We start from the raw sequence: 19,739 nt of genomic DNA on the forward strand, positions 1-19,739 counted from the left end.
GTATTCCTGATGGAGAGGTGTATTCAGCTCACTTCAGGGATTACTATGGCAATGCTTCAGTAACCCAGAAACCAGAATTTGGCTGTCTCTGGTCCAGAGAATGGGGAAACAAACCAAATCAACACGACTAGACTCCACTTTTTGGCACTCAGTTTTAATAAGCAGAGTTTTAGGGTAAATCATCAAAAAGCAATGATACTTGTATGCTAACCACCATATTAAAATAGTAGATGGGTTCAATGCCTGCCTTCTAAGAAGTTTATTTAAGGTTAGAAGTTATGACTATGACAATAACACATTAATATGAAGAAAGCATTGACATTTTATGAAGGTTTTCTATGAAAGGGCATGAAATGTACCTAATATTTGTGATGTTTTGATTCTTGGATTTAACCAAAAAGTTTCATATGCTGCTAAAGGTTATCCCAGAAACTGTTAATGTTGCTTTATAACATCTGAGAATGTATTTATTTGGCCATATCCATGGTGCCCTCTTTACTTCACTTTTCAGATAAACTTCTTGCGAAATAAACACAAAATTCACGTCCAAGGAACCGATCTTCCTGACCCAATTGCTACATTTCAGCAACTTGACCAGGAATATAAAATCAATTCTCGACTACTTCAGAACGTTCTAGATGCAGGTTTCCAAATGCCTACGCCAATCCAAATGCAAGCCATCCCAGTTATGTTGCATGTGAGTATGAAGATCTAGAATGCCTGTAACATTCCTTCCTCTGTGTGTTTGCCCATTCTCTTCCCTCTCTTCTTGAACTCTTTCTTTCCACCTTATCTCCCCTGTTAAAATCCTTCACTTCCTTTTAAGGTTCATCAAATGCCAGTGCCTCCATAAAAGTTGTCTTGATCACTCCATCTAGATGTGATCTTCTTCCTTTTCTAGTACCCTTTCCCCCACACTGCAGTTCTTCCATGGTATTTGGTGTGTTCTTTTCCTTGCAACATTTATTTTACATTTTAAACTACATTGTATTCGCACCAATCATATTTATCTTTTTCATTTTACTAGTGTGTAACCCCTTGGAGAATGGGGATTATGTTCTATTCATTCATTCATTCATTCATTCATTCATTATTTAGTTTATAATGCCCAGGAACTACTCCAGAAATACAAATGCTTTCTAAAGTTCTTGTACATAAACTGACTTATTTTTCCGAATACTTTTTATTATTAAAGTATACTTTACATACAATAAAATGCATAGATTTTTAAGTGCCCAGTTTAGTGAGTTTCAGCAATGCATGCCCTGTGTAACCACTATTCCAGTGAAGATAGAGAACATATTTATTACCCCAGACAATTTTCTTGTGCCCTTGCCATTCAGTCCTCACCCTGCCCCTGCTCAGAGGCAACTGCTATTCTGATTTCTACTGCTGTATATTCCTTTTGCCTCTTCTAGAGTTTTATATGATTGGAATCACACATTAATCTTTTATTTCTGGTTTCTTTCACTTTGCGTAATGCTTTGAGATTCTTCTATATTACATAGAGCAATAGTTTGTTACCAAGTAGTATTATGTTGTATGAATATACCACAATTTGTTATCCAGTCACTTGTTGATAGAGGTATGGATTAACTTAGGTTTTTGGATGTTAAGTTTTTCTGAGGTTTGTTTCTTTAGCAATAAGAGTTGGGTTTTTTCCCCATGTAACCGAGATGGCCTTCAGTTCTGGTTTCCAAAGGATATAAGATACCTTTTCATCTCTATACTAGTCCTTTTCGTTTTCTTTGAGAGATGAAATGAGAATACATTCATACATTTAAATGATGCTGTTGACTTATGTTATAGTAAATTTGCTTTTAATTTTTGTTTAAGATTGTTTCTGTCATGGCTTTAGCTTAAAGCTTAAAAAATCACAGTGGGCCGGGTGCGGTGGCTCACGCCTCTAATCCCAGCACTTTGGGAGACCGAGGCGGGCGGATCACGAGGTCGGGAGTTCAAGACCAGCCTGGCCAATATGGTGAAACCCTGTCTCTACTAAAAATACAAAAACTAGCTGGGCATGGTGGCGTGTGCCTGTAATCCCAGCTACTCGGGAGGCCAAGGCAGAAGAACCACTTGAACCCGGGAGGCGGAGGTTGCAGTGAGCCGAGATCTCGCCACTGCACTCCAGCCTGGGTGACAGAGTGAGACTCCGTGTCAAAAAAAAAAAAATCACAGTGAGTTTTTGAAAATTGTCTCCTGTAAATTACTGTGCCCTCAGGTCATTGCCATTTTTTATTTCTTCAGCCATTTTGTTGTTCAATAAAACCTTCCGTAGTGATTGAACAACACAGATACCAGGACAAAAAGTTGGTTTTATAATTTTATTTTGACAATAGTTTAGTGGAAAAGAAAAATTGAAATAATGGATATAACTTAGGTTATGGATTATCTTTGGGTTTTAGTTACCCGTATTCTTTACACTCATTCAAAGGGAATTTAAGGGCAATGCTCAGAAACTTTGTTGGGGTGATGGTGGCATGGATGGATGATGTTAGGAAAGCAGATATGACTTGAAAGATTAGATTCATTATGTAAAATTGTATTTGTTTTTTTCTATGGCTGGTAGCATTATTTGACCAGGCTCTGAAAAATTTATGTACTTTCTTTGTAGTATTTAATATACCCTATGTTTTTAGGGTCGGGAACTTCTGGCTTCTGCTCCAACTGGATCTGGAAAAACATTAGCTTTTAGCATTCCTATTTTAATGCAGCTGAAACAACCCGCAAATAAAGGCTTCAGAGCCCTGATTATATCACCAACACGAGAACTTGCCAGCCAGGTATGACTTGTAGCTTTTGAAGAGTATGCGATTGGTTTTTACTTCAGTGATCTTTCTTATTTGAAGGTAATAAAAAGATCTTAAAAAGCAAGGCCCACGTCTTCTGTCATGGTCAAGTATCCTCTACACAGCACAGTGCTCCGGATCTTACTGCATGTGGGCAAGTCTTTTAAGTCTTTCTGTAAGTTTCTAAAACACAGTGATTTTAATATTTACACTTCTTTGGTAAATGCTTTAAGGTCTTTGAAGTTGAAAGGCTAATTAAATATAGCCCTTCTTGGACATTTATTTTTCTCATCTAAAAAAAATGAATACTCATCTTAGTTTTGGTTTTTATTTATTTATTTGTTTGTTTTTTAGCCACAGATTCTTACTCTGTTACCCAGGCTGGCATGCAGTGGTGTGATCATGGCTTACTGCAACCTCGAACTCCTGGCCTCAAGAGATCTCCCTCTTCAGCCTCTTGAGTAACTGCGACTACAGGCACATGCCACTGCGCCTGGTTAATTTTTTTCTTTTTGTAGAAACAAGGTCTCCCTATGTTACCCAGGCTGGTCTTGAACTCCTGGGTTCAAGTGATCCTCCCACCTTGGCCTGCCAAAGTACAGGGCTTACAGGCATGAGTCATTATGCCTGACTCATCTCAGTTTGTTTTTTTTAGAAGGGAAAACTATACAGTGATCTGTTCTACCCTCCCAATGTGCTTAATATGAAACACATATCAAGTATGAAATAGTCTTGTAATAGTACTATATATATGTGTGTGTGTGTGTGTGTGTATATATATATTTTTTTTTTCTTGGGACAGTCACGCTCTGTGGACCAGGCTGGAGTGCAGTGGCGCCATCTCGGCTCACTGCAACCTCTGCCTCCCAGGTTCAAGTGATTCTCCTGCCTCAGCCTCCCAAGTAACTGAGATTACAGGTGCGCACCATCACACCTGGCTAATTGTTTTTGTGTTTTTAGTAGAGATGGGGTTTCGCCACGTTGGCCAGGCTGGTCTGGAACTCCTGGCCTCAAGTGATCCACCCACCTTGGCCTCCCAAAGCTCTGGGATTACAGGTGTGAGCCCCCACACCCGGCCAGTAGTACTGTATTCTGAAAACAATACGAAATAGGTTAGTTTTATCTCTGGGAACTAGTTTATTCCACCTGAAGAAATTATTGAATCTTATTAGGCATTGAAGTTTCAAAATGCTGAGATTTCAGGTTAATCTACAGATTGTTATGAGTTTAATTTCAGATATTCATGGTTGGTAATAGATTTATTTCATTAATCATGTAAAAGAGAGTATACATCTTGTCCAAGTATGTTAGCAGCTAATGTTTTTATCTTTTTTTTTTTAGATTCACAGAGAGTTAATAAAAATTTCTGAGGGAACAGGATTCAGGATACACATGATCCACAAAGCAGCAGTGGCAGCCAAGAAATTTGGACCTAAATCATCTAAAAAGTTTGGTAAGGAATTCATACATGGGATGTAGAGCATGTAAGGAATCTGGAAATTATAAATATCCTAATTGCTATGTAAGTGTTGTTAAAGTATAGTCATGTATGTATAAAATTTGAATTTTAGAAGAACTAAAGTGATCGCCTTCTCACTCTACTGAGAAGTTATACATAAATATATACCGGTAGTTCTCAAATAGAGACAATCTTGCCCCCCACCTTTCACCACAGGGACATTTGGCAATAATCTGGAGACATTTGTAGTTGTCACAACTGGGGAGAAGTGCTACTAGCCTGTAGTTACTAGCCTATAGCCAAGGATGCTGTTAAACATTCTGCAGTGCACAATACAGTCCCCTGCAACGAACACTTAGCTGGCCCAAAGTGGTAACAGTGCTGAGGCTAAAAAATTCTGATTTATACCATTGATTTTTAATCTGCCATGGAAATACTCTGGCAGACAAGAATGGCATGCATAGCTGGGTGCAGTGGCTCACACCTGTAATCTTCTCCATACCTATAGCTATGGAGAAGCTGAGGTGGGAGGATTGCTTGAGGCCAGGAGTTTGGGACCAGCCTTGGCAACATAGCGAGACTCCATCTCTAAAAGAAATTTTTTAAATAAAAAAAAATTAGCCAGGCATGGTGGTGCATGCCTGTAGTCCTAGCTACTTGGGAGTCTGAGGTGGGAAGATCACTTGAGCGCAGGAGTTCAAGGCTGCCATGAGCTATGATTGCACCACTGTACTCCAGCCTGAGCAACAGAGTGAGACTCCATCTTAAAAAAAACAAAAAGAACGGCTTACATCCTCACCCTTATATCAGCCAGAGAATCTGCTTTCATTTATTTTTTTTCTTTTTGTTTTTTGACATTGTCCACTTGGAGATAAGCTTTCATCTGTTTTGTTTTGTTTTGTTTTGTTTAAATCTTGGGCCTCTGCATAAAATTCCATGTAAAAAAAATGATTTTCCTGGGGGAAAAAAAGGTTTGAAAATTAAATTGTTCTTTCCTCTTAGAAATTGAGAAGAGGCTGGGTATTGTGGCTCATGCCTGTAATCCGGCATTTTGGGAGGCTGAGGCAGGGAGATTGTTTGAGCCCAGGAATTCGAGACCAGCCTGGACAGCATAGGGAGACCCTGTTTCTACAAAAATAAAAGTAAAAAAAAAATTTACCATCTCTACTAAAAATACAAAAAATTAGCCGGGCGTGGTGGCGGGCACCTGTAGTCCCAGCTAGTGGTAGTCCCAGCTACTCGGGAGTGAGAATGGCGTGAACCCGGGAGGCAGAGCTTGCAGTGAGCCGAGGTTGTGCCACTGCACTCCAGCCTGGGCGACAGAGCCAGACTGTCTCAAAAAAATAATAGTAATAAATAAAAATTAGCCAGGTGCAGTGGCATGTGCCTGTAGTCCCAGCTACTCAGAATGCTGATGCCAGGAGATCTCTTGAGCCCAAGAGTTTGAAGTTGCATGCAGTGAGCTATGATCACACATTGTACTCCATCCAGGCTGGGTGACAGAGCAAGACCCTGTCTCAAAAAAAAAGAAAAAGAGAAAGCTGCTCAGATATAATAAAAGGAAAGTAGGGATATAATAGTTTTGTGTTGTTGGCTGTGACTACTTCCCACTTCAGGTTATTAACTGAAGTTGAGGAGGCTTAATTCCTAGTTCAAGAGGGATAAATCCTGTTTTTGCAATTTCTACCATTTGTTTTTCCTATAGATATTCTTGTGACTACTCCAAATCGACTAATCTATTTATTAAAGCAAGATCCCCCCGGAATCGACCTAGCAAGGTATAGATGATATTTTCATGTCTTTCGTGTGTATTTTTAATTTAGTTAATTATATTTTGTCCTCCATTGCTTGTATTTTTTGTCTTTGGAGCTTGCTGTTTGCCACCTTCAGTCAGTGTTGGCACTGAGAATAATGGTTTTTAAAAAAAATTCATAGAAAAGAAAAGTATCTTGTCTGGAAGAAAGTTACACATTTTGATAAGCAGTTAGTACAGAATTCCCCTAGACCTTTTTGCGTCTTTCAGCAATGGTGATGGGGTTAATGAAGTTTATGAAAAGCTCTGTTGTCGTTAATGGAACCTCGTATCTTTGAGGCTATTGGAATAGGTACATTAAGCTATGTTTATCTTCCTTTTACCTTTTTCCTGCTGTGTTAGTCCGTTTTCATGCTGCTCTAAACAGCTACCTGAGACTGGGTAATTTATAAAGAACGGAAGGTTTAATTGACCCACAAGTCAGGGCATGACTGGGGAGGCCTTAGGAAACTTACGGTCATGGCAGAAGGGGAAGCAAGACATATCTTACATGGTGGCAGATGGGGAAGAGAGAGAGAGAGTGCCCCCATGAGCCGGTCACCTCCCACCAGGTCCCTCCCTCAACACGTGAGGATTACAATTCGAGATGAGATTTGGGTGGGGATACACAGCCAAACCATAACACCTGCTTGTGTTTCTTTTTTTTTTTTTTGGTATGATAAAGTGGATCTGAGAAGCAGCATTATAGTTTGACTTCCTCATGTGTCCACTGTCCCCACAGTTTAGTGAAGTGTCTTGGATCTTTCAGTTCAGTATCCACAAGTTGTTTTGTTATTTCTTAGTGTTGAGTGGCTTGTAGTAGACGAATCAGATAAACTATTTGAAGATGGCAAAACTGGGTTCAGAGACCAGCTGGCTTCCATTTTCCTGGCCTGCACATCCCACAAGGTCCGAAGAGCTATGTTCAGTGCAACTTTTGCATATGATGTTGAACAGTGGTGCAAACTCAACCTGGACAATGTCATCAGTGTGTCCATTGGAGCAAGGTATTTAATTGTTTCTCAACATTATCACACTGATTTTTTTTTTTTTTAATACAAGTCTTTTTTAAAGACTGAAGGAGATAGGTTTCTTGGCCTGAGACTAGCAAGGGAGAGAGTTTTACTGATTGAAATGTGTTCTTTTAAGCCAAGATTGTTTAAGGATTTTCTATTTTAGAGTAATCTAAAAGAAGGTTTTTACATTGTCATATTAACATTCCTGTCATCATGCTTTTAGGTGTTTTTTTCCATCCACAGAGTATTACATGAGCTCTGTGGCCACCTAGAAGATTTAGTTTCTTTGATGGCTTAAATAAGTGGACCACAGAGGAAGAACCTGATGTCACTGAGCCACTTGATATATATTTCCTTTTAAAAAATATTTTGGGGAGCATTTTATGCTAAATAAATGCTCAGTGACAGAAAAAAGTTTAAAGAAATTATGATATTGCTACCTGATGGATTATTATGTAACCCCTGAAATGATGTAGGAAGACTGTAGCTGTATGAAAAAGTGTTTGTAGTACCATATTAAGTGAAAAAGTAGCCAATGGAACAGTAAAGAATACCCTATTTTAAACCTAAAATTCCTGTTTATAAGAAGAAAGCAAGGTTGGTACGGTGCCTCACACCTGTAATCACAGCACTTTGGGAGGCAGAGGCAGGTAGATCGCCTGAGGTCAGGAGTTCGAGACCAGCCTGACCAACATGGTGAAACCCCATCTCTTCCAAAAATACAAAAATTGGTGTGTGCCTGTAATCCCAGCTACTTGGGAGGCTGAGGCAGGAGTATTGCTTGAGCTTGGGAGGTGGAGGTTGCAGTGGGCCAAGATCGCCCCACTGCACTCCAGCCTGGGTGACAGAGTGAGATTCCATCTTGAAAAACAAAAAAAACAGGAAAGCAGAATGAATTCACCATAAACATAATTTCAATGGGAAATTAAACATATTTAAATATAATGTATATTTAAATATATTTAGATAAACATAATTAAATGGGAAAAATATTTATGATACAACACAGTACATTGTAACATCTTACAGAGTATTAATAAAGTCTTAATATATCTCACCCCTAACTGTTGGTCTATAAATAAATCTTTGCTAATCATTATGAAAAATGTTTAACCATGTGTAATAACAACCTTAAAAATATTTTTATTATTTTACTCAATAATTTTACAGTTAGAAATTTTTTATAACTAATCAAATACCTGAAAATTTATGACTGAAACATAAGTTTTAATGGGTGGCATTTCAAGATATTTTTAAAATTAGAAGAAAGCATTTAAAAATAACAATTTTGTCTTCAAGTTAAAGTATAAATAATTCAGTACTTATTAATATTGACAGTGGAAAAATTGATTTTGTTGGAGTTGTGTGTAAATTTTTTCATTTATTTAGAGTTCAGGGGAAAAAGCAAAAATTAACTCTTACAAACTACAAGGTATATTTTCTTCCCAGGAATTCTGCAGTAGAAACTGTAGAACAAGAGCTTCTCTTTGTTGGATCTGAGACCGGAAAACTTCTGGCCATGAGAGAACTTGTTAAAAAGGTATATTTGTATTACCTTCTTGAATTTTGGTAAAGTTTGCCAAGTCTTATATTACTGGTGGGAGGCTATTACAGTGGTAGCACTGTATCATCATCATCTTGCCTCGTATTCAGTAATCCATTGGTAAATTGATAAGAAAGTACATTGTGCTAACTATATGATCATCCTGCATCGTATTTAGTAATCTAGGAGTAAATGGTTAAGAAGCATGTTGTCCCAGCTCTTATCCCAAGGGACAGAAGCTTGCCTCTCAGAATATGGTAAGTTGTCTTTTTTCAGCTCAGATTAGGCTAGGAAATGATCTATCTGATGCCCTGAGAATCTCATTTTTCCACATTTGCCTGCTCCATCCCTCCTCTGGTTTCTTATAGAAGAACTGGGGTGTTGTAGGACACTGAGTGGGGTTTTCTGTTTTTATCCTTTCAGTAAGAACTGAGTAGAAGCCATAGTTAAAAAGTACTGAGGTGTCAGCACTGGACAATACAAGAAATCTCCTAAGCCCTGCCCCTGGAATTTAGTCTTGTTTAGAGGGATAAAATAAATACACTTGTGTAAGATAGTCTCTGATAAAGTGTCATAAAGGGCTAAAGAGTACTTTTTTAAGCATCCATATAGTCATAATGGGGCCACCAGGGTGAGCCAAATTGGTTGAGCCTTATAGAAGAAATGCTACTAAACTGATCCTTGAAGGATTTTCAGGATAAAACGTGGAGGGGAAGAGCATTGACGGCTGGGGGAGCAGCTTGAGTAAACCCTTAAGAGGTGGAAGTGAACACCATGTGTTTGAAGACTAATGAAGCAGTTACCTGTCTAAGGCAAACAGTTTATGGTATGGAATTAAAGAAAACCAGGTGGGACAGGAAAGCTGGGGTTAGGATATTTTTGAAGAATGTGACTACATAATTTTGTTTTTGTTTTTGAGATGGAGTCTCGCTCTTTCACCCAGGCTGGCGTGCGGTGGCGTCATCTTGGCTCACTGCAAGCTCTGCCTCCTGGGTTCACGCCATTCTCCTACCTCAGTCTCCCGAGTACCTGGGACTACAGGTGCCTGCCACCACGCCCGGCTAATTGTGACTACATAATTTTTAAGGAAAATTAGTTAAACAGTAATATGTAAGGTGAATTGTAATGGGAAAGATGGAAAGTAAGGAAACCAATCAGGCTTTTCAACTGGGGTGGGCAGAGATGAGGAAGAAATAAGGGCAGCAGCCTTAGTGGTGGGACGTTAAGTATAGTTGGAGGCTAAAAGGGAAAAGTTTGCAAGTACCTGGTGACTATAGAATGGTTTGCTTTAGTGGTTAAGACCATGGACTCAGGAGCCAGGCTACTTGGGTAGTTCTAGCTCCACCACTATAGCTTTGCACAACTTAACCTCTCTTCCACATTTTCCTTGTCTGTAAAATGGGATAATAATATCTACCTCATAGAGCTGTTTTACTATTAATTCATTAGTACAAGCATAGTACTTATTATATAATAGTGCTTGGCCCATAGTAAATGCTAAATGTATTTTATTAATATTCTTAAGAGAATCATTTGGTACTAGGAAATTTAAGGTTTTCCAGGATATTCCTTGGAGATTATACACCAGAGATTTTTAGCCATGTATGAGCTTTGGGAGGTCTGCAAACCCTCTAAAATTATACGTAAGATTTTTGTGTGAATGAGTAGTTACTTATTAGAAAGTTTCTTAGCTTTCATTAGATTCCAAAAGAGATGTTTAAGCCATCATAAAAAGGCTAAGAAACTCGGCCAGGCGTGGTGGCTCACCACTGTAATCCCAGCACTTTGGGAGGCCGAAGCGGGCGGATCATCAGGTCAGCAGTTCGAGACCAGCCTGACCAACATGGTGAAACCCCATCTCTACTAAAAATACGAAAAAATTAGCCAGGCGTGGTGGTGCGCGCCTATAATCCCAGCTACTCAGGAGGCTGAGGCAGGAGAATCGCTTGAACCTGGGAGGCAGAGGTTGCAGTGAGCCAAGATTGCACCACTGTATTCCAGCCTGGGCAACAGAGCAAGACTCCGTCTCAAAAAAAAAAAAAGAAAAAAAAAGGCTAAGAAACTCTAATATGAACAGTTAAAAAGATAGAAAGCTGGTTTGAGAGAGAGTAAGGGTTTGATAGTGTAAATGTAAAAATAATTTGCTTAGATTCACAGACATCAGATGTAGTAAAAAAAAAAATGTTTACTTAGAGATAGTAGTAGAGATTCAACTCAGTAAAATAAAGATTATATTGAAAGAACTGAGAACCAAGGACTAAGCTTGGGGAGAGCAACAGAATTAGGATAAATAATGAGTTAATGAGGGATGAAGTACCACCTGTGGGGTTCAGTGTACACCATTGGGGTGATGGGTACACTAAAAGCCCAGATTTCCCCAGTATGCAATATATCTGTGTAACACAAATGCACCTGTACCCCTAAATCCATAAGAATAAAACAATTTCACCCCAAAAAACCCAATGAATTAAAAAGATAATTATTTCATTTTAAGCAGAATAAAAAAAGGTTTTGAGGGACAGAAGTCAAGAGATGATTATTTCAAAGTTTAGGCATCTGTTACCATAGGGGGGTGTAGGGGGATTGATTAGACAACATTATTGGAATTAGCAAGATGGAGAATATAGTTCAAGTTGAGTGGAAATAACCAATTGGAGAGAATGGTGACGAAGATGGAGGCAGAATTAGATCACTAGCCCAAGAAATTTGGCCAAGAAAGTACACTAAATTGAATTGGGTTCTTAAAAGCCACAAATTATGAAATAATGACCAATTGTATTCTTGATTGAGTTATGTATGCCAATTTTTGTCTTCTTTTAGGGTTTCAATCCACCTGTTCTTGTTTTTGTTCAGTCCATTGAAAGGGCTAAAGAACTTTTTCATGAGCTCATATATGAAGGTATTAATGTGGATGTTATTCATGCAGAGAGAACACAACAACAGGTAAAGTCAAATATGTACTTTGAAACTCAGAAGAACTACTTGATTTTAAACTATTGACATTAAATTTATGAAGTACCTGTTTTCATTCTAAAACAATTTAATATATATTCTGTTAACCAGAGAGATAACACAGTCCACAGTTTCAGAGCAGGAAAAATCTGGGTTCTGATTTGTACAGCCTTGCTAGCAAGAGGGATTGATTTTAAAGGTGTGAACTTGGTGATCAACTATGACTTTCCAACCAGCTCAGTGGAATATATCCACAGGATAGGTGAGTTGTCTTTTTTTCCTTACCCTCTGTCACCCACTGATCTGTCTTAGGACCCCTGCTATTCCCTGCACATATGCTCACTTCTTAGTGCTGTGAAAATCCAGTGACTTTTATAAATGAATTTTGAGAGCCTACTTCCCCCCAAAATGTGTTGTTTTTTAATGGTCTAATTTTTCTTAGGTCGAACTGGAAGAGCAGGGAATAAGGGAAAAGCAATTACATTTTTCACTGAGGATGATAAGCCATTATTAAGAAGGTAAATTAGAAAAAATAACCTAGTGTTATTGGCAAAATTGCTTCATTATTATTATATGTATATTCAATTAAGAGATAATTACAAAATGGCTGTGTCCAAAATTCTACTGATAATGGTGTTAGTTGACCAAATTTTAGCCATGGGAAAGGAAAAATGATCAAAAGGCCTTGTTTTTGCCCTTCCGTTATTAGAATTTGGAAATACATACTCAAAATGGAATGTTCATTGTAAGTTTCAGACTCATAGGACTCTTTCAATGGTTGATGTTAGATTTTAATGTAGAAGATGAGTTTCCTGCATTTTGACTGCCTATAGTAATTTTTGGTTGATGATGATTAACACTTCACATTTCTAGCTAATCTAGTTTTGGCCAAAGGAGGTTTGTACTTAGATCTGTTTATCAGTTTTGGTAAATATTTTGATTGTGCTTTCTGAGCTTTGGCTCTGCCACCTGTCAGCCTTTATATCGCTTTAAGCAGATTCAAATGTGCGTGTGTAGAGAGGTATATTCCAACAACCTAGATCCACCATAGGCCTCAGCAACTCCAAGCATGTGAATCCCATAACCCAAATATTAGTGTAACTATGCACCTCAGTTTTCCGTCTGTGAAATGAGGATAGTGATAGTATTTACAACACAGGCTTGTTGTGAAGAGTGAAGAAGTTACTATACACAAAAAACTTGGCAACGGTGCCAACCCCATAGTAGGCACTTTCACTTAATGAATTTAAGCTTGACTCTGGCTTCAGTCAGTGCTTCCTCCAAGATTGAGTTTACCAGCTTTATAGGGCTTGATAAATGTTGAAATAGCTGCTATCTATACTTATTCATCAGTGCATTAATTTCAGCCCAGTGGATAGTTCTCTCTGTAATCCAATGTGCTTAATTACATCAGGTAATAATTGATAATATATCAGAACACTTTGTGGATTACTTTGTGTAGTTTTAGTTCCCTGTAAGGTTGTGCAGAGGGTTTACATTCATAAACATCAATTTAGCAAAGATACAAGTTTATGTTTATGGGTTTCTTTTTCAGCGTTGCTAATGTTATACAGCAGGCTGGGTGTCCTGTACCAGAATACATAAAAGGTTTTCAGAAACTACTAAGGTACAATCTTGAATTTACCTGTATCTTTGTCTGTCTCTTTGTATATACATTCTTTTTTCTTTTTTTCTTGCTCTGTTGCCCAGACTGCAGTGCAGTGACATGATCACAGCTCACTGTAGTCTTGATCTCCTAGGCTCAAGTGATCCTCCTGCCTCAGTCCCCTAAGTAGCTGGGACTACAGGCATGTACTACCATGCCTGGCTATAATATTTTTTAGATTTTTGGGGAGTAGAAATGGGTTCTTGCTGTGTTAACCAGGCTAGTCTTGAACTCCTGGCCTCAAGTGATCTTGCTATCTTATATCTTTGCCTCCCGAAGTACTAGGATTACAGGCATGTGTCACTGTGCCCAGTCCAAAAGTGCTTGTGAATATTACATGTTATTTCCTTGCCAGTTTTTTATCCTTTATTTGTTTATTTTTTTCCTTGAGATGAAGTCTCAGCTCATTGCAACCTCTGCCTCCCAGGTTTAAGCAGTTCTCCTGCATCAGCCTCTCAAGTGGTTGGAATTACAGGTGTGCGCCACCACGCCCAGCTAATCTTTGTATTTTTAGTAGAGATGGGGTTTCACCATGTTGGCCAGGCTGGTCTCAAACTCCTGACCTCTAGTGATCTGCCCACCTCAGCCTCCCAAAGTGCTGGGATTATAGGCATGAGCTACTGCACCTAGGCTCATCCTTGAAATGTGAAGTATTCAGATTCTTTTAAAAGTATTCAGTATAAGTAAAATATGCTGAGAATTATTTTAGTTCATAAAGCTGGTAAAAAACTTAATTGATCAAAATCAAACTCTGATGCTTGTTGACACAGGATATAAGGTTGGCACAGGACATATTTTAATCACAGTCAGTAGCTTTCTAAAAGGTTGATTGAATTTATCATCCCTTTGAGTTAGCTCTGTAAATCCTATTAGGCGATCTCGTTTATTAAAGTAGTTACAGCCCCACCTTAAACCAGTAAATGGTTTTGAAAAATGAATTTTGTGGCCGAGCGCGGTAGCTCATGCCTGTAATCCCAGCACTTTGGGAGGCCGAGGCGGGCGGATGACCTGAGGTCGGGAGTTTGAGACCAGCCTGACCAACATGGAGAAACCCCATCTCTACTTAAAATACAAAAAAAAATTTAGCCGGGCGTGGTGGTGTATGTCTGTAATCACAGCTATTTGGGAGGCTGAGGCAGGAGAATCGCCTGAACCCAGGAGGCAGAGGTTGCGGTGAGCCGAGATTGTGCCATTGCACTCCAGCCTGGGCAACAAGAGCAAAACTCCGTCTCAAAGGAAAAAAAAAAAAATGAATTTTGTGATCAAGGATCAAAACTAATTTTAGCTTTAACTCTTCTAATTGAAGTTGCACTTAATTTGTTTCCTTTTTTACTTTGTAACTTTCAGCAAACAAAAGAAAAAGATGATTAAGAAACCATTGGAAAGGGAGAGCATTAGTACAACTCCAAAATGTTTCTTAGAAAAAGCTAAGGATAAACAGTAAGTATGTGGTAAGAAAAATGGCTGTTTGACACCATCATAAAGTTATAGTAGGCATAATTTTTCTTTAGGTAAATTTTTAGAAGTAGAATTGATACTACAGTCTGTTATAAAACGTGATAAAAATAATATATTTTAGGTTGCCTATAATTGGGGAATTTCTTTGTTTGTTTTTTTGAGACAGTGTTTTGCACTGTCGCCCAGGCTGGAGTGCAATGGCGTGATCTCAGCTCACTGCAACCTCTGCCTCCCAGGTTCAAGCCATTCTGCTGCCTCATCATCCCAAATAGCTGGGATTACAGGCTCCCGCCACCACACCCAGCTATTTTTTTTTTTGTATTTTTATTAGACACAGAGTTTCACCATGTTGGCCAGGCTGAGCTCAGGTGATCCACCTGCCTTAGCCTTCCAAAGTGCTGGGATTACAGGCGTGAGCCACCGTGCCCAGCCAGGAATTTGTTTTAATATTGGAATTTTTCTGTACCAATATGTTGGTGATCTGTTTTTTCCCGTCTTGGAAAATATTATTTCAATTCTCTATAAATTCGAATTATACTGCCCACCTTCTCTACACAGCCCACATTAGGACATGCTACTAAGGCCAATAGTTAGGACCATTGACTTACATGGATCTAGTCTTCTTTGAAGCTCCATATTCTGGGCAGGATTTCAATATGATCTCAGGCTTACGCAGATGCAGATTGTAACACCTGTAAAAAGTATTACACTTAGGTAAATTTGTGCTAGCTTAGCTGAGTTTTATGAGAATATTAAAGTATAGTTTTTTAGCATTCATTCAGGCTACCTTATTTTGCCCAGTAATACTAGGAAGCTTTATATTTTGAAAAGGATAGGCCAAGATATTTTGAACAGTTATACTCTTTCCACTATTTAAGGAAAATGGCACTCTTCACATTCTACCAGAACCAGGTTATTATATACTCTAATAGAATTGTTCAAGTCTATAATTTATTCTTTTTTTCTCCCCTGAGAGTGCTATCAATGGCCTAGGATATTACCATTGTGAAATATGCTAATGCTTATATCCAGTTACCTCACATCTGTTCTATAGAAGTCATTAGAAAAAAACTCTTTCCATCAACCAGTAGGCATTTACCAAGTTGTTCTGCAAGGTACTTGGTGGTGGTAGTGTATACAAATGAATATAAAATGAGATCCTTTCCTGAAGTTAGGTAAAGAAGATTCGTGTACATGACAGAAAATTAGAGACTGGCTTTTAAATAAAATAGGAGTTAAGAGAAAGATGATTGTGAATTGGTGTGGTTACAGAAGTTTCAACAAAGTAGAACTATCTTTAAGGATAGGTAAAATTTAGGCATGGAGAAGGGAACAAGATGAATAGAGGCATGAAAATTAGAGTGTGCTTTGTAAATAAGTGAACAAGAGTTTTCACATGTTGGTATTGACTATGAGGAATAAAAGTCGGTTCAAATATACAGTGTATATATAGTGTCTCAAAATTTTATCATACTTTTAATAACTTAGGAAGGATAAGCGCTACAAACTGAAAAAAGTATATTTGAATAATCAATCCTTTTAATTCCATTTATACTTATTCAGTTTTGGGAATGCTTCACAATCACATTTACTTTTTTTTTTTTTTTTTTTTTTTTTTTTTTTTTTTTTTTTTTTTTGAGATGGAGTCTTGCTCTGCCACCCTGTCGCCCAAGCTGGAGTGCAGTGTTGCAATCTCGGCTCACTGCAACCTCCACCTCCCAGGTTCAAGTGATTCTCGTGCCTCAGCCTCCTGGGTAGCTGGGATTACAGGCACCCGCCACCATGCCCGGCTAATTTTTCTGTATTTTTACTAGAGACGGGGTTTCACCGTGTTGGCCAAGATGGTCTTGAACTCTCGAACTCCTGGCCTCATGTGATCTCCCACCTCGGCCTCCCAAAGTGCTGGGATTACAAGTGTGAGCCACTGCACCTGGCCAACATTTTTAATTTTTAATTTTCTGTCGCAACAGTTTCTGGGTGACACTTAGACCAGTGGATTGGTAGCGAACCTTGTTATGCTTGGCCACTTTGGTCACCTAATCTGTCTTAATAGACTTGTTGGTGGGAGAGGAGTGGGTCACATCAGAACTGTTGTGTATGTGTTACTCTTTGGATGGTCTTAAAGCCAAGATAACAAATGCAGTCCTTTCAGGCACTGAGCAACAACTGATGAAAGTTTTTACAAAGATCAAAAATCAACTAGAACATAAGATGGTGGCTATGTTGAATTTTAATAAGATACATCAGTATTTTAAATAATTATACTTTAAATGCTGATTTGTTTTTGTTTTGAGATGGAATCTCTGTCGCTAGGCGGGAGTGCAGTGGCACGATCTCGGCTCACTGCAGCCTTCACCTCCTGGGTTCAAGTGATTCTCCTGCCTCAGCCTCTTGAGTAGCTGGGATTACAGGCACACACCACCATGCCCAGCTAATTTTTGTATTTTTAGTAGAGACGGGGTTTCACCATGTTGGCCAGGGTGGTCTTGATCTCCTGACCTTGTGATCCGCCCGCCTCGGCCTCCCAAAGTGCTGGGGTTAAGGCATGACCCACCGCGCCCAGTCTAAATGCTGATTTTTATAAGTTTATAGCATTTATACTTCTGGGGTTTTTTGTTTGTTTTTTGAGACAGGGTCTCAATCTGTCACCCAGACTGGAGTGCAGTGGCACAATCAGGGCTCACTGCAGCCTCGACCTCCTGGGCTCAAGCAGTCCTCCTATCTCAGCCCCCTGAGAAGCTAGGACTACAGGCTTATGCCACCGTGCCTGGCTAATATTGTTTTATTTTTAGTAGAGATGGGGTTTTGCCATGTTGCCCAGGCTGGTCTCAAACTCCTGGACTCAAGCGATCTGCCTACCTCTGCCTCCCAACATGGTGGGATTACAGGCATGAGCCACTGCACCTGCCTTCTTCTGAGGTTATTAAAACTTAATTTGTACTAAGACTTCGAAGACACTTGATATAAATCTTGTCATATCAGCCCCCTGCTTAAGGTGCTTTGGTTGTGTCTCCATTTTCTTCATATGTAAAGGCCATACTACTTAACATAGCATACAAGCAAGACCCATGATGATCCAACTCTGGCTTACCTCTATGCTGTAGATGTTTCCTTAATGATCCCACCCATGCCTATAGGCTCAGCTCATATTTCTGTGCTGATAGCTCTTAAGGTCGTTATCTTCAGCCCCAACTTCCCCATTGAGCTACAAACCTGAATCCTTGTTGCCTAGTGGACCTCACTTCAGGCACCACAAACTCAGCCCCATGCAGTGAGTGGGGGAGGAACTGGATTTGGAGCCAGAAGAACTGGTTCTAATACCTACTTCCCTGTGTAGAGTTGGGATTTGGGATTATATGAGTTAATATACACCAAAGAACTTTGTATTACTGTAATAATAGTTTGCAAACATTGATTATTTTCTCAAAACTTTTTTCCTTTATCTGTTACCACTTAGTTAATGACATTCAACCTTCACTAGGCTATAGGATCAGACTGATAGGATTCGTGTCTAACATGGATTTACCAGTGAGTGATGACTGGCAAGTCAACCACTCTGTGCCTCATTTTCCTCATCTGTAAACGGAGGATAATAATACAATACTCCTCATAAGTTGTTAGGAAAATTACCCGAGTTAATACATGTAAAGCACTTAATAACCGTTTCTAGCATGTAGTAAGCACTGAATCAGTGTGAACTCATTAGGTGAGGATCCGAATCTATGTGTCATACCATGTAGTAATGTAGTTTACTGTGATGGTTCTGCCTCACTTAGGTGATTGTGATTTTCTAAAGGGCAGAGACCATGTCTAATGCATCTTTGTGTTCCTACTGCCTCATTATTTGATACACAGTAGGTTTCAGTAAATGTTTATTAAACTGGTGGTAGGGTTATGGAAAGTAAATATATGTAGAATTTTTTATTCAATTTTTCTTACTTTGCTCTTTACAGGAAAAAGGTCACTGGTCAGAACAGCAAGAAGAAAGTAGCTCTTGAAGACAAAAGTTAAAAACAGACTTTAAAAATACTGTCCCAGAAATGTAATTTTATGATCCCAGCATGAATGTTATTTTCATGGAATACTTGAAGTCTTACAGTCACCTGTACCAAACATTTGAAATCAACTACAAGTACATGAGACTGGTGATAAATGATCCTAAACTATCAAGTCAGTTTCAATTTGTAGGTGCCTTTTTTTTTTCCTGTAGAGATGAGGGTCTCGCCATGTTGTCCAGGCTGGTCTTGAACTCCTGACCTCACACAATCCTCCTGCCTTAGCCTCCTGAGTAACTGAGATTACAGGCACAAGCTGCTGCACCCAGCTCTGTAGGTGACTTTTAAATGATTATACAATGGAAATAACATTCATTGACATTTCTGTGGTTTGAATCCAGAGAGATACTTCTTATAGAAAAACAAATGTTGATGCTAAAAATAACACCAAAATGTGGTGAACTCTTAAGGACTTTTCCCTTCAAGTGTGAAGGAAGGTGTGATGAATGCTGTGGAGAGGCATCTGGAACAAATTCAAAATAAAGCCTTGACATTAAATACCCCTTCCACTGCTCACTTTGTGGATGGTAGCATGGGCTGTCTACCAAGAAGAAACCTGCTGCTCTCTTAATTTTAATATTTCCTAATTTGTTGATGGCCTTTTGTGTTGTGAACCACAACAAAGAGAGGCCTCTTCTGTGGCTGGTTATTCCAGTTCCCTGGGATTTTAAATTCTTTGGTCTATTAAGTATCCTTGTATTGGATACTTAATACCTTAGTGCTGCCATAATGTTGTACAAGATCATGATCAGCTTCTCCCTTTCTTCATTTTCTGTGATTTAACCATGTTCTTTCCTGTCTCTTTCCATTTAAGATATTTTATTTGAATACTGATAAACATTTTATCCTGATAAGAATGTTCTTGTTACTTGATACACCTCTGTCTTCATTCTCTTACAGCTTATCTTTCCTTAGGTTGGGGCCTCATTTAGTAAGTAGATCTCTACTTAAGCTAAAGGATTATGATCATATGGTGTTGGAGACTATTAACTATTAGATTTTTCTC

At 38.8% G+C, this 19,739-nt stretch overlaps 1 protein-coding gene, 1 long non-coding RNA gene and 1 other non-coding gene across 10 annotated transcripts in view; 2 read left to right on the top strand and 1 right to left on the bottom strand.

Moving 5' to 3' along the window:
- Positions 1–19,231, top strand: part of DDX52 (DExD-box helicase 52) — a 29,937-nt gene extending 10,706 nt beyond the window's left edge. For 2 of the 7 annotated variants that reach the window (XM_001173155.8, XM_063798666.1), the window contains 12 exons: positions 512–697; positions 2,643–2,786; positions 4,134–4,245; positions 5,957–6,029; positions 6,847–7,050; positions 8,509–8,599; positions 11,423–11,545; positions 11,666–11,816; positions 11,997–12,072; positions 13,110–13,181; positions 14,568–14,660; positions 18,632–19,231. In XM_001173155.8, coding sequence (XP_001173155.2) covers positions 512–697; positions 2,643–2,786; positions 4,134–4,245; positions 5,957–6,029; positions 6,847–7,050; positions 8,509–8,599; positions 11,423–11,545; positions 11,666–11,816; positions 11,997–12,072; positions 13,110–13,181; positions 14,568–14,660; positions 18,632–18,689 — 1,383 coding nt within the window. In that variant the 3' untranslated portion in view covers positions 18,690–19,231. Of the gene's footprint in view, positions 1–511; positions 698–2,642; positions 2,787–4,133; positions 4,246–5,956; positions 6,030–6,846; positions 7,051–8,508; positions 8,600–11,422; positions 11,546–11,665; positions 11,817–11,996; positions 12,073–13,109; positions 13,182–14,567; positions 14,672–18,631 lie in introns of all 7 variants that reach the window. The other 5 variants (XM_009432333.5, XR_010152894.1, XR_010152893.1 and 2 more) reach the window with 5 other exon arrangements.
- LOC129137519 (uncharacterized) overlaps positions 1–19,739 on the bottom strand; it is a 78,469-nt gene that overhangs the window by 54,951 nt on the left and 3,779 nt on the right. For both annotated transcript variants that reach the window (XR_008540137.2, XR_008540138.2), the window contains exon 2: positions 15,287–15,370. This is a non-coding gene — a long non-coding RNA (uncharacterized LOC129137519). The remainder of the gene's footprint in view (positions 1–15,286; positions 15,371–19,739) is intronic.
- MIR378J (microRNA mir-378j) lies at positions 17,945–18,053 on the top strand. The gene has a single exon (NR_106660.1). It is a non-coding gene; the product is annotated as a microRNA mir-378j (primary transcript).

The sequence above is a fragment of the Pan troglodytes genome, chromosome 19 (assembly GCF_028858775.2).
Source record: "Pan troglodytes isolate AG18354 chromosome 19, NHGRI_mPanTro3-v2.0_pri, whole genome shotgun sequence".
Classification (NCBI taxonomy): domain Eukaryota; kingdom Metazoa; phylum Chordata; class Mammalia; order Primates; family Hominidae; genus Pan; species Pan troglodytes.